General features: G+C 29.2%; 1 protein-coding gene across 1 annotated transcript; it reads left to right on the forward strand.

The window, feature by feature from the left end:
• The first annotated feature begins 544 nt into the window (after positions 1-544).
• LOC111617090 (nose resistant to fluoxetine protein 6-like) lies at positions 545-15,256 on the forward strand. The gene is made up of 7 exons (XM_023358426.1): positions 545-635; positions 852-1,025; positions 5,514-5,607; positions 5,777-5,863; positions 5,923-6,085; positions 11,916-11,998; positions 15,167-15,256. Exons 1-7 carry the CDS (start codon positions 575-577, stop codon positions 15,186-15,188), a joined length of 684 nt encoding a protein of 227 aa, XP_023214194.1. The 5' UTR covers positions 545-574; the 3' UTR covers positions 15,189-15,256.
• Positions 15,257-15,750: the final 494 nt, after the last annotated feature.

Here is a 15,750-nt window from a genome sequence, read left to right on the forward strand (position 1 = left end):
TGGTTGCGTCTCGATAGCTATAAGGGTGGAGGAGAAATGGGGCTGCAAGTGGTTGAAAGTGGTTTTCTATTTCGAATTTTATGTTCGAATTTGTTCGAATTCGAATTCGAACATGAAATTCGAATATTGGTTCGATTATAGAACAATTGTAAACGTTCCAGAAACGTTGAAAATAATTCGTTGACTGGACGTAAAAATTTTCTAATTAGTCTGGAAACGGGGGACCTAATTCTTGCATTCTGTGAAAACGGTGAGATTGGCTATAACGTAATTATCTTAATCTTCACTATCGTTACTTTTTGCCCAGCGAAGAGAGTCCTTGCAGCTAGTATATATATATATATATATAGATGTAGATATAGATATAGATTGAGAAATTACAATGCGAATTATTTAAATATTCATCTTTGTTTTTTAACTAAAACAAATAATTTTTTTCTATTTGCTATTTTATTGGCTAATTTATTGATATTTTATTCTCAAATGCTATAAATTACAGATAATTAACATGATTTTTTTCAATTAATTTATTTAATTTAGAACTGTACTCTGTATATTTATTGCATGGGTTTCAATGGCAACGTTAGCAGAGATTTTAATGCGATTTGATATCATTCCTTGGAAGATGAATAATAGTAAGTCATTAAAATTATTAGAAAATTTATTACAATACTGGTATTTGAAACAATAATAGTTTAATTGTTAATGTTTTAAGTTTAAGGAAAATAATATATAATAGATAAATTATCGAATTTCTTATCAACGATTGATAAAAATAGTTTTAAAATATAGATTTCAATTTTAACGATTAATTACACTAATTAATAGTTTTTTAACGCCTATAATTTTAGGTAAAATTTTCGAGTATATTCTCATCGCTTCACCTTTTACATCTCTACATAAATTGTGTTTCACGAATATCGATGAAAGCACAAAATCGTTGTGTGGTGTGAGATGTCTTGTAATAATTAATGCAGTATTCGGACATACATGTGCGTTAGTAATGATTCTAGGCACAGTAGCAGGTAATTTTTTCATTGTCTTATTTAACATTAAAAATTTCTAAATATTTAAATGATTTTGTGACAGTACCATAACACAATCTTAATTATACTTTGTATGTATTATGGCTTCAAGTCTTAGACCCATAATATATACAAAAACGGTTTTAGACTAACGAGTAAGAGCATAATTTTATATCAGTTATGACGTATTACACAGAGACAAGAAGACACGTAGATCAAAAGGACAGTACTAAAATGGCGTCTCTTGATAGAAAATCATTCTGTTCTGTAACTTATAACACATTTAATAAAGCAGTAGAAAAGTTGAATTGTTCTCAATAGATAACACATTTTGTGATGCGCGAATTAGAAAATAATTAACCTTTCTGTGTGATGTTATATTTTATGTACGCTTCTTTTATTACTTTAGTTTGAGGGACTTATTCTTTGAGGGACAGAACTAGTTCGAAACGTGTAACATTGCGCGTGTCAACTGAATAAAGATGGTAAAACGCCAAGTATTGTAGTTTGTGACACTTATTTGTGTTTGAGAAACAAAAAATACATAATGATATTAAAATGTATTTATTAAATAAACATCGAAAAAATGCATTAAAATTGGTTATATAGAACGAAAATAAAAAAGCAAAAAACTAAGTAAAACACATATCAGTCATCTGAGAAGAAAGCTAAATAGTTTATAAGTTTAAGTGTAGTTGTCTAAGTGCACATACTTATATGATGGAGAGTGACAGAAAATTAAAAATAAATTAAATTAAAAAATAGGATCATATAAAGGCAATTAAGAATAACCAGAAACATTCAGCCCAAGTACTACATTATAACAGTAGCGTGCCGTGACATTTGATGATAGGCAGTAGCGTAGAGTAGTGGGGCGGCACTTTTAGGGGCCGGCAAAATTTCACAATAAATAATAATAATATCTTGAAAATTTTGAACCATTTCATTTCATATTTTTGTCGCACCTACGATTCGGACCGATTGAAATGAATAGGGAATTTTTCATTACTTATTCTGTGACGAAACTGAATTTTAGTATTTTAAATTGAGATATCTAAATAAGGGGGCGGGGAAATTTTCCTCTGCCCCGGGCGGCTGACACCCACGCTACGCCACTGATGATAGTGGAAGCTGTGTTTTCATAAAAATTTTAAAATACAGTACTGAAAATGACAACAATAACAGTTTATTTATTCTGATTCCAAAATAGATAATTGACACGAAACGAACATATAAAGCTGTTATTATTATTTGTAATAAATTATCTCTATTCGACAATTTTTTCTGAAAAGTCGTTAATTATTTTATCATAAAAATTACTCGTCGTTGATTCAATCAAAGTACAGTATTTAAAAGCTTTTTTTCCTATTGAAAGCAACGCTAGTGACAACAATCTTTCTGTTTCTTGCCAATGTATCATTTCGCTTCATGATTGAAAAACTGCGCTCAACAGTTGCATTCATAGATGGTACCGTAAAAATTAACAATATTAAGTCATATGTTTTTAGCACACTTTGTTCAGATCGTCATTAGTTATAATATTTTTTATGTATAAAGTGTCTTGCCAATATAGTCTGGACATGAATATAAATATTGCAATTCACTACGCCGGGTGGGCAACCTTTGAGCTGTGTTGTGCAGAACGTCAGATATAATGTGTGATTCGAAGTGCCGACATGACTCTACCAAGCCTATTATATATGTTATCAAAATTAGTCCGGTTATAACTGACTACAAAAATGTATAATCTTAAAATTACGTCGTTACTTGATAATTCAAGTAACGACTTAATTTTGCGAGCGCTTCTAACAACAGAAGCGCTCGCATAACTCATAAATGGAGGCACGGAGCGTAAACAGATGCGCTGTAATAGATATATACAAACAAGATACTTTTTTAATGCACCACGGCCTTTCCTGAACTATGTAGTTTATTTAAAAGTGTAAGTAATAATCTATATATATATATATATATATATCGAGACAGATTGATAGTAATAATAATAATAACCGCAGAGCCCAAACGGTTAGGAGTTGAAAGTTAAAATTTCGTACACAGTTAAGGTACGTCACGAGAACGCACACTAAGAAGGGATTTTGAGAAATTCTTCCCCCGCGAGGAATAGGGACAGGATTAAGTCTTCAACGATAGAAGTGTTAAGTAACAATGGAAGTGTTAAGAGAAAGCAACCTGAAAAGGAGAGGCGCAGATGTGGTTTTTTGCGTTTTTGCGGGATATCGAACATATTTTTAGACCCTTCTAAAAATTCTCTATTTAGTCTGGAAACAGGTGGACCTAATTTTTGCATTCTGTGATAACGGGTAAGATTGGCTGTAATGTAATAATCTTAATTTTCGCTATCGTTACTTTTTGCCCGAGCAACGCCGGGTTTATCTGCTAGTTAAAATAGAATTTTCGATACATTTCTATTTAATCAGACTGCAACTGAAAATCGACCAGCATGCCACAGGTAGGCTACTTCCGCACAACGTAATTTACATAGATAAAAAAAATACTCCATAAAATTTACTTAAAGAATTGAAACTCGCTTCGGAAATTATTTTTCATAATATTTAAAATTGTTAACATCTAAAAGTGATAAAAATTATAAAGATTGTATGTCTGAAAATCTGTCAATATTAAATTATAATTAATTATAATTTGTTACTGACATTATAATTAAATTATAATGTCAAATTATAATTAAATATAGCTTTGTAAAGAAACGTACATGAAAGTAACATTGCATATTTTTTTACTTTTAAAATTTTAAAACAATGCAATTAGTTAAATATCTTCCTTCGAATGGCTAATGGATAGAATCGTCCGAAGCGTTGTACGATATTTTGGTGTGTAGCATCCATCAATTAAACCGCTGGTTGGTGCTCTTTAAAGGGCGTGCGGGAATGCCTGTAAGTTACTTGCTTTATACGATTCGAATATTTTCTCCGTGAAAGCTATCCCGTATTCGACAATTCAGCTCTCCCATTGAAAATATGCGACCTGTATACGAATTTACATTCGAACATACATGGCAACATTAAAATTGTTTTTCACATATATAGTAATTTGTAATAAAATGCGTAATGCGGTTATAATAAAATATTAATTTTAAATAATTCAAAGTACGTTAAAATATGAAAGTAATCACACGACATGTATTTACATTTTAGAAAATATAAGGGAAGCGGCGCTTGTAATGCTGGCACGCCACTGCATTATAATGCTTGAGGATCGTATAACAGAATTAATAGTTTTAACAATTACTGTATTTAAAGTAATTAGTAAAAATTAAGCTAGATTTAATTGCTGTTCTATGCAACTTTATAAATTTCATATTACAGTAAGACCCCACTTAACGCGGGGAAGCGTGCCTAGACCGTAAAGCGTTAAACGAGGTTATTTTAACATAGAGTAAATAGAGAAAGGGAAACGCGAACAAAAATAAACAGAATTTACTTTAATTTTAAGTTATTTTTAAATTAATTTGCATAATAATATATGTTAAATTACACATAAACATATGCTAACAAAAATATAATGTTCATTTTTTCTGAAGAATTCCTGTCTTTTCTGAATTTTTTTTGAAATAAAGTAGTGTAGTTTAATTTGTCGCTATTTTTCCTTTCCTTAAGCAAATGTCGATGGCAGAAAATCGCATTCAAAACGCCTCGTTTTCCTTTTGCACTTCTTTCAAAATCTCATTTGCTATAATTTGATCAACGATTTCGGTTGTCGTTATCGAACCTTTACTAAGGAAATCTGTAGCAAGTTCTTTGGGTTCTTCGTTTTTAGAATCACTATTATCCAGTTCTACTTGAAACTATTGTTCTTCCAATTTTTGAAGGTCGTTGTTGGTAAGGCTCTCACAGGAAACCTACGGTAAATCCTTAATATCCTGCACGTCTGCATCTTCTAGTCCTGCTGTATCGATTAGGTTGACAATTTGGTCAACCTGACGATACAGCGACAGGTTCTTCTCGTTAAGGATTTTTTAATACCTTCAGCTATAACTTCTTGCACACTGCGTTTATGCATTCATCGATTAATTCTGGCAAAGCGAAGTCGATATCGCTTTATATGTATATATGTATATATATATATATATTCCTCTTAGGGCTGTACTTTGCTTAAATCTATGTTGATTATCTTAAATCAATTTTGATAATATAATCAAAATTGATTATATTATCAAAATAACATAGATTTAACAACAACATAGATTTAAGCAAAGTACAGCGCTACGAGGAATTTACGCGTTTTGCCGCTTGCTTCGTGTTCGGGAATAATCGTATTATATACGAATCAATGAAATGACTCGATAATTTGAATCACCGTAAATTTTGAGCTTATTTTATGCTTCGAGCAGACTGCGTTATTTGGAATCAATGTTAATCGAAGCAGCGTTAAGCGGAGTCTTACTATTTTACAAAAATAATTCCTGGTATTTATCTATATTTACTGAATAACAAAAATTATATTTTAAAGAAAAATATTCCAATATCGTAAAGGCGATGGACTTTTTTTTATGGGAGATCCTTCTTCAAGGCTTCACGATGATCGAATCGTTTTTCTTCTACAGGTAAGATTACATGAATTAAATACTTAAATACAATGAATTAAATACTTAGAAATAAGTGCAAATTTCCATAATATGTTATATTTGCATCATAATAAAACTTCTAACATTAAGAAATTTTCACTATTCTGAGTAAAATTAATAACGAATAACAAACACATTTCTCGTCTAGTGGTTTTATGGTTATGTATTTGAGACAAAAGCGTGGAAACAACTCTGTGAAGCACTATATCATGCCTTTAGTCAAGAAAATTTTCAGGTAAAATATTTAATTAGTAAAATCACTAGTTCTTGGCGTAAATTTTATTTATATTATAGATTCACTTTTCCGGTAATCTTTGTTTTGGGCTTTGCAATTCTTCTGCCTCTACTCGGAGATGGTCCTCATTGGCATCGTGTTATTGATCAAGCGGAATACTTAGAAAACAGTTGGTGGAAGTATATCACTCATGTTCATATTTATACAGAATTCGAACAGAAGGTAATTTCACAAATTTTTAGCATTTATTTTTTAGTTTACTTTCACATATCAGAAAAACACATCGAATATTTTAATAAGTGATGTTACCAATATTTATCCACTATTGTTCGTCTATCCGAGATCATTTTTTAATAATTACAGTCGTGGTTCCCGTGACAGATTAAGAATGACGATGCATTGTTTAACTAATATACGCACTGTATATAATATTGTAGTTTTTCATACAAAAATGCACTTCGGCTGTAAATGTGTAATAAATATACAAAAATCTACGACTTACATAAAGTTTTTATAAGAATCATTATTAGTACATTTTTCTTTATATACATTGTATAAATACGATAATATTTAAAGAAAACTGTGTCCTGTACATTACAATGTTTTTCTATTTTTAATCATTAGATGATTATTTTGTCTACAAATTTGTATATCAAAATAATGAAAGTCTAATTTCATTTTTTGTTACAATGTTTCGCAAATAATAAAATTAATAAAATCCTTAATTATTAGATATATATATTCGTAGAGAAGATAAACAGATAATAACTAATTACCAAATTTCATTCTCTATGGTACGAACATTCTCAAAGAAATAGTTTTATAATTAATAAAAATAATATTTCAATAATTTATAAAGAAAAACAAATATTGTAAAAAGGAGAAGTAAAGAACATTAAGCATTTATAAAAACTGTAAATAATGTTAATTTAACTACCGTATGCAATTATAGGAATGTGGGATGGTTTTGTAAATAATTTATAAATGTGCAAAATGAGTATTTTTGATTTGTAGAAAACTATACTCGTTTGAATGAAGATAAATCTCAACAATTTCGTAATAGTATTCTTATAGAAGCTTTATGTAAGTCGTGGTTTTCAATTGTTACAAACAACCGAAGAAGACTATTTATGGCCGAATTGCATTTTGTAAGAACAAATATTGAAACAAATGACGATGCTTTGTTTCACAAATACAACACTTGTATTTGTGAAACAAAGCATCGTCACTCCTATTTTGTCGCAGGAACTAGAATTCTGCATATTAGAATACCCTAGGAAAGAAGAACCCCTTATAATCTATCGATAATATCACGTTTTAAAATGTTTATATAATTGCAACAGAATACGATTAACTTTTAGCTCTTATATTTATGAAATTGTAACATTAAATATTGATATTAATCGAAAATGGAGGCAATGGTCAAGGTCTTAGATTTATAAGGTTGCCTCATACAGCCGATTTAGCCACTTACTGCCAGATTCCGGATATACGTCATCCGTACTCGAGCCGTGGCCTAGCGACTGCTTCGCTACTGTAAGCGAGGGAAGGAAATTTTGGAATTTAACTATTTTTTTTAATTTGTCGAGCGTTTTTGGAATAATCTTCGAAGGTAAATATATCTATAATTATTACTATTATTAAACATAATTATGTTGATAATTATATCGATAAAAATTGTTCGGGAGTAACAAAAGTGTTCCTAGAACAGTTTGATATTCTGTTGTAGTCTTTACTCTTCGTTCTGTAGAAATTACAGAATATGGTTACGGATAAAATATATTTATTAATAAAATACTTTAAAATACTAAGAATAGTTTTCTGCATGTATAAAAATAGTATCTGCTCAGTGAAATGACGACTACAAATAATAAGCTGGCCGGTAACAGGATGGTAACACTTAAGATAACCTGCGATGTAAAAGAATATTGTTTATTATTAATTAATATAACTTTTTAAAATATGCATATTTACGCAAATACCTAAATTTTATTATTATTATTTTTAGATGCCAGGAGCAACATGTGCTGTTGCAAATTGTGATAACAGCCATTGTAAAACAAAAGTCATTAGACAGGAAAGTCAGTTATTTTAGATTTCCTAAAGATCCAATAATAAGAAGAAAATGGATCCATAACTGTAAAAGAAAAGACAAATTTAATCCTGATTCTTGTCATGTTTGCTCTGATCATTTCACAGAAAATGATTTTGAAAGAAATTTAAAAGCTGAATTATTAGGTTTATTGGCAAGACCTAAACTAAAGAAAGCTTCACTACCAACAGTAAATTTAGGAAACATAGAAAATAAAAATATTAAGCAGTCAAATGAAAGAAAGAATAGTGTATTAAAAAGAAATAGAAAAAACCTGATAGAAAAACTTTTAGATGTAAATAAACAGGATAAAGGAGAAGAATCTTTTAACAAATGTAACAATTGTAAAACTTTAGAAGATCTTAATTTTAAATTAAAACATGAAAATTCTATTTTAAATATGAAGATTAAACATATTGAGATAAGAATGCAAGCAATCCAAAGAGATCTGAAATTTTGGAAAAGTAAAACTGTCATCCTTCAAAAAGAACATGAAAAATTGAAAAAAATAAATGAAAAAAATAAAAAAGATTTTGTTATATCAATATTGAAAGGTACCTTTACAGAAACACAAATATATAATCTGCTGGAGAGAAAAAAGAAAATTAAATGGAAGAAAGAAGATATGAATTTGGCATTTACTTTGAGATATTTAAGCATAAGATCATATTTATACTTAAGAAATCAAATGAATATCCCGTTACCTGCAGTTTCGACACTTCAACGATGGGCTTCAAAAATAAATCTTTGTCAAGGCATATTAAATGATGTTATAAACATCATGAAAATTAAAGGCTTTGAACTTTCAGAAGAAGAAAAACTTACAGTTCTTCAGTTTGATGAGATGAAGGTAAATACTGTATATACTGTACTCATATTGATAAAACCACATAATTCAATAATTATTTTAATTTTCTGTTTTAACATTTTACTGATATTTCAGGTAAAGCATATATATGAATATGATAAAGTGAGGGATAAAGTTATTGGACCCAATAATCAAGTTTTAGTAATGATGGCAAGAGGACTATTTGCATCATGGAAACAACCAGTTTACATGGATTTTGATGTTAAAATGAAAAAACAACTTTTATTTACTGTTATTTCAAAACTTTTTGATGCAGGATATACTGTTGTTGCTGTTGTTAGTGACTGCGGTGGACAAAATATAGGATTATGGAAGGAATTAGGGATAAATATATTCAATACTAAATTTATACATCCATCTAATGGAAATAATATATACTATTTTCCAGATGCACCTCATTTGTTAAAACTCATTAGAAATTGGTTTTTAGATACAGGTTTTCTAACTTCAGATCATACATTAATAAACAAAGACTCATTACAACAGTTACTTCAAATAGATTCCAATGAAATAAAAGTTTGCCATAAATTAAAAGAAGAGCATATTACATGTCAGAAATTTCAACGACAAAATGTTAGGTTAGCTTGTGAATTATTTTCTAATTCTACAGCTGTTGCTATTAAAAGATATATTAAAACTGAAAATGCCTTAGCAGCTTCTGAATTTATATCATCAATTAATGCATGGTTTGATGTTATGAATAGTTCAACACCCAATTTTCATTACAAAATTGATTATCCCTCCAAATGTGCTTATGGCATTAACATAACAGAACAAAATAATATACTTGATAATACTTACAGAATAATTGAAAGTATGAGATGTGTATCTAAAAAATCACTTCAAACATTTCAAAAAGGAATGCTTATATCTATTAAATCTATTAAAGATTTATTTTTCGACCTTAGTTCAAAATTTCCTAAATACCATTATATCTTAACATGTAAAGTAAATCAGGATTCTTTAGAAAATCTATTTTCACAGATTCGAACTAGAGGTGGTTTAAATGATCATCCTAGTCCACTTGAAGTAATATATAGAGTAAGAATGATAATTTTAGGCAAATCACCAGGAATATTGCAAAATAAATTAAACACAGAAGATCAGATAGCTGAAAATTATTTAATAAATGAAATGTTTGAAGAGGCAGATTTACTGCAAGAAGTTTCAGATATGTCTAGTTCTAAAGAACAAGGAATATCTGAAAATTCATGCAATGTAAATGATGATGATTTATGTGATATATCTCAGGAAAATGTAGAATTAAAAAATGATGAATTAGATGAATTAAAAAATGATGGATTACAATATTTAGCAGGGTGGATTGCAAGAAAATAAAAAAAAAATATCCAAATTTAGGAAGTGTCAGTCACCAAAATAAAAATGAACATAGTTATACAATGATGTCCCTTGTTCAGGATTTATCTTTTGGTGGACTGTCACAACCATCAGAAGATTTCTTTAATTTAGTTAAAAAAATGGAATCAATTTTTACAAAAACTGTTAAACTGCATTTGAAATGTAAAACGGTTTCATCTATTACATCATTAATTAAACAGACAATTAACTTGCCAGAAGACATTATATACACATACGTAAAGCAACGTGTATGGATTAGATTGAAATTTTTGAATAATTTAATTAAACATGATCGTTTCGCTGTGAAAAGAAAAGTAAATTGTAATAACAATAGAAAATTAAAAAAAGTTTGTACCTGATTTAATTAATTGTTTTTATGTAGCATTTAATTTGTACATATTGACATCAAAAATGTGTTTATAACATAAAAAATTGTTCTTTTGAAACTTAATTTGTATATATTAATATCAATAATATCGTTTTCGGTACACGAGTATTAAAAATTGAAAAATAGACCAATATTATTTTTAGTTCAAAAAAAAATATATAACAGTTTGACGATAGAAATTAAATTAATTTACTTATATATAAATCACCTACGTAGGATTTACCAAAATTAATCGTTTTAAGAAACTATTGTTGTTATAAAATCATAAAATAGATAAAATAGATTTCATTTACAAAGTAGAAAAACTCATTTTAACTTCAACTTTACACGTAAAAATTACGAAGATTTGCTCAATATTCCGGATTTTTCTTATTTATAATCAATTTTTATTTTTATTTAATTAAGTAAGTATCGTAATTAATAAAATATTAGCGTGTAATTAAAGCTACGAGCTTCTGATCGGTAACGTTTCTACCATAAGGACATAGTAAGATGTTTCGTTTTCGACTACGAGTGACGTCAAATAAGTAACCAATGAGAAGCGTTTCTTCTCTATGAGGCAACCTGATAATCTAAGACCTTGGGCAATGGTACTGAACCAACAAGGCCGAAGATTAATTCAATGGTTTAAAAAAGGATGCGTTCAGAGTATTGCGCACGTGATTGTACTAATTTGAGGATGTATCGTCTGATTCAAAATTCTGTTTAAAATGTACACGTGTAGTAAAACTACATCGCATTTGAATTTTTCCCCAATCCCATTTTTTTTTTTTTTTTTGTAACTTTTTCCTCCCTGAGGGAACTAAGAGGGCCTCTTTAAATAAGCCCATTATAAGTTCGGCCAAGCCCACAATTAGTTGGCTGGATGTCGAGTGAGGGGAACCGACAAATCTGGTCGACCCCCATCGGAATATTCGTGAGGATTTTTCGATTCGTCCGGATTCCATTTTGGGTCCCCTAGAGCGAAAGGCTGCCACCTTGACCGCTCGGCCATCCGGCCATTTTCCTATTGGATTGCAATATCTGCATTACATTACGCTTTTTGTTTAAACTATTAGGAACATGAAATCGAAAATCTTGTCAACCGAAAATTCGAATATAAAAATAATGAATAAATATTGATGACTTTTTCACCAACAAGAAATAGCAATAACAATTATGGTAAATGCTGTAACGATAAACTTACACTTTTATTATTATTTCTTCAACTGCATGAATGAATTTGTAGAGATTAACTGGATTTGTATATTATTTTAGCGAATAAATCGAATATAATATTAATATTTTTATTAGATATAACATTTTTTTGTATTTTTAATACATTTGCTTCATAAAATTTTTTCAGAAATTTTTAAACGTTACGTGGTTTATGAGTGCGTTATTGCAATTGTCTATCATAGCATCATTGCTACTGTATGTTAAAGACAGGTAAGAATTCAATAATTTATTTACTTATTAATGTGGAATATGCTTCATTTTTGTAATATGGTCCTCTGATACACTGCTAAATTGTTTACACATGTGTACCTTCCATAAAGAAATAGGAATAATATCGTGATTTTAAATGAGATGCTCTTATAGTCGAATATTTTAATTAGATAAATAGATTACAATGTTCTTCAAAAATGTTGTATGAGAGACACGACTAAGTAATCATACGTAATTTTTGATTGCTGAACACAAAAATGACACTAAAAATTTTAGATTGCTTTAAGTTTTGAAGTCACAGAAAGAAAAAGGAAAAATCGCTGAGTTTAATAAGATATTCTTTTAAAAGTGATACTCACAAGATTTTTGTTATTGTTTCCTACATTTCGTTTCGAAGCGCCAAGCTTATCTTTATTTTTACCAAAGAAAAATTTTTAAAAAACTTTGACTGGTCGAAATTGTCATAATTTTTACTTGGCACAAATTTTTATATCTTATACAGTATTTGTGTTTGGATATATTATATTTATTCTAATATTTTTTGTACATTTGTATTTTTCGAATAATTTACAGTTGACCCCCTATAACACTGTTGATAATTCCGTTTTATATGAATTCCATGTTGTACGAGTCACTAAGATTTTACAAATACCTGAGCCGTTCACAGTTACACGTATTTGTAAAATTTAAGTGACTCGTACAACACGGAATTCATACAAAAGGAATTATCAACAATGTTATTGGGGGGTCAACTGTATATGCGAATACAGTGGAATCGCCGCTATCTCGAACTTCGAATAACACGGACAAAATTAATGCACATTCGTTTTTAAAAAATTTCTTTTACAATACAAAGTCTAATAGATTCTAACAATTACAGTCTAAGAAAAAGTGTTGAACAATTAATTCTAAGTACAATGAAAGTACAAGTAAAAAACGATTTTGATATCAGACAGTCTTTGCGATATTGTTTATTATATTAGTCTAGTCGAAAAAAAAGTAAAGGCTATATATTTCCCTGTTCTGGACATTGTCATAAAAGTTTTAGCACATTTCCTGTAATAATAAATTCAGCAGTATAACTATCCTTCTAAAACAGATGTATAGAGCCAATTTTGACCAAATTAGTTCGACTCAGACAGGTTTACCCATATCAGAGGATAAAAAATCTTAATACAATATTTTAACAAAATTTTGATTGGTGTTATATATAGACGTCATGTTAATATTCTGTCACTAAAAGTGAGAGCTATATATTTGATGTACATTACATATAATCAGAAGGCATTCCTATAAAACATATATTGTAATATATATAAGTTTCTGAAGAAGAAATCAAATTTTTACTTTCCTAGCTATTATACGTAACAGAAAAAAAGTATGACGATCAGTCAAACGATCATTTCCTAAAATTTTTGAATATTCGGACTCGTGACTGTGTAACGTTACGAAATGCAAAAACAAAGGAAAAAAATTCAGGCTATATTTTTCTGTATGTATAAATGTTTCTACGTGTGTATGGGGCACGATTTTGTTTACATTCTTTAAAGCTTAATAACTCTTGTGCTTATTATTATCACGTTATTAGCACTGTCAATATTTACTAAAAACCCACCCCTACTTTCAAAATTATGTTTTTTTGCCATTTTATAATAATTAGAAATACTAAAAGTTTTTTTAATAAAATATCGTAATAGATCGCACTGCCAAATGTTGCCGGGAAAGTAACACAACTCGCTGCTAGGATTTTCTTCGTGTACTGTACATTCCTTTGAAGTTTGAGAAAATATCCACAAAATGAATCAAAAATTACGACAGTCGACGCTTCAAAAGGATAAAAATAAATAAATCGAATGGAAGATTCTCTGCTTTTTACACGTGTCTTATTCTGTAAACCCAAAAATTCCAAATATTCAATTAAATTTCAAACTGATAAAGCAAAGCCCGAAACTTTTATCATATCTAGTCTTGAAAACTTTTTAGGATATAACTGCCAATCATTACTTGTTTTTTCTATGCATTTATTAATGCCTGTCAAATCAGTTATTTCAAAATTCCTAGCAACTGTATGGAAAATTTTTCCGTAATAAAAGAAGGGAAAAATTTATTTCCAACTGCGAATTAATTTACTGTTAGTAACATTTGTCTTATTTTCCCTGTGATCTATTTTATAATAACATCACTAACAGATTCATCATATCACTTTTGATTACAGAAAATGTTTTCAGAACCTTCTGTAGGAAATCCAGCAAACTCGTAGCTGGATTTTCTCGGTTCCCGCCGACGTTTTTTGAGCTATCTGTTGTCATATTTTATTTTAAAAAACTTTTTATATTTTTAATTTTCATAAAATAGCAAAAAGCGTAATTTTGAGTACAGGGATGGGTTTTATAAAAACAAAAATTTGTAGACGCTAGTAACTAATAAAATCATCATTAAATCAGACCCTATTCCAGATGCGACACACGACTCTACTTTCTTCTTATCCCCGTCACCTGTAACCGACAAAATTTAAGAGCATCAAGCCTCCTAATGCAGAAACCTCCCCGCAAAATTTTAGAAATTTTCAACAAAAAGCACAGAAGTTATTAAGCTTCAAAGATAATGAACAAAATCGTGCCCCCATACACACACTAACATCAATACATACAATACCATAAAAACCGAATTTTTTGCAATTTTCGACATTTCAGGGGTGTGCTGAGTCTAAATATGTAATAATTTGGGGGCGGAAATTTCTACCCATTCCCATGATTTTCCTCTGTGATATATAACAGCTGGAAAAGTAAAAATAGTTTCATGAAAACTATCTAATCAAGTGAATTTATACACTCTCTAAATACCTGTTGTTATATTTCCTCCTTTCATACATTTTTATGCTTTGTTTGTTGTTGTAGTAGATGCATTTGAGTTGTTTAATGTTTACTTTTGTATTTGCACATTATATTGTCATTTCTAGAAAGTGTTAGGTCGTGGCTACTTTTTGTTTTGTTGATTTGGAGCAACATAGACTTTGTGATATTTCTGTCAAACGAAGTATGATAATCTACAAATATATAATCTATAAAATTATAGTGCATGAATGTTTTGTACAGTACGTATATAATATTTGATGCTTGCACCGTAAAGAGCGCTATAGTAATTAATTTTGGTACTAATTTTTTACAGAAATTATTTCCTCTTGGTCTAAATGTTACAGCAAACTAAATTTCGTTACATTTGGATTGATAAAGATTTTTGTAGACGGTGTTAAATAGGGTACTTAATTTACTATCACCGAGTATTTATAAACATCTAATGTATTATTATTCAACTGAATTTTATATTTTGAACATTTTAAATATATATTTAATATAATTTTCCAGATGGCCCAAAGTGGAAATCTGGTTATAGTGTTATTGATGCTGACAGGAATTATCACACATGCCGTTGATGTGCTTTCAAACAGATATTATGCAATGTTTGGAGTACTTGCCGTTTCTGAGTATCAATCTTTAACTTTATTTTTTTTCAATAATCATCGAATATTAGTCAAATTTATACTAATCTATAGATTTTTTTTTCTATTTTAGACAAACGTATAAATACCTCGAGCATCATTACAATAAACCATATTATTCCCATCTCAGTACTTTCTGTTTTGGTGCATTAATCGGAGATATATTATGCAAGAAGAAAGAAGTCACATTTGGAAAAGTATACTAATTTTACTTAACTATTATATATTATTTAATTATTATTGTTGTTTGTTT

This window comes from Centruroides sculpturatus, unplaced genomic scaffold, assembly GCF_000671375.1.
Source record: "Centruroides sculpturatus isolate CEXI.00-Female unplaced genomic scaffold, Cexi_2.0 scaffold96, whole genome shotgun sequence".
NCBI classification, from domain to species: domain Eukaryota; kingdom Metazoa; phylum Arthropoda; class Arachnida; order Scorpiones; family Buthidae; genus Centruroides; species Centruroides sculpturatus.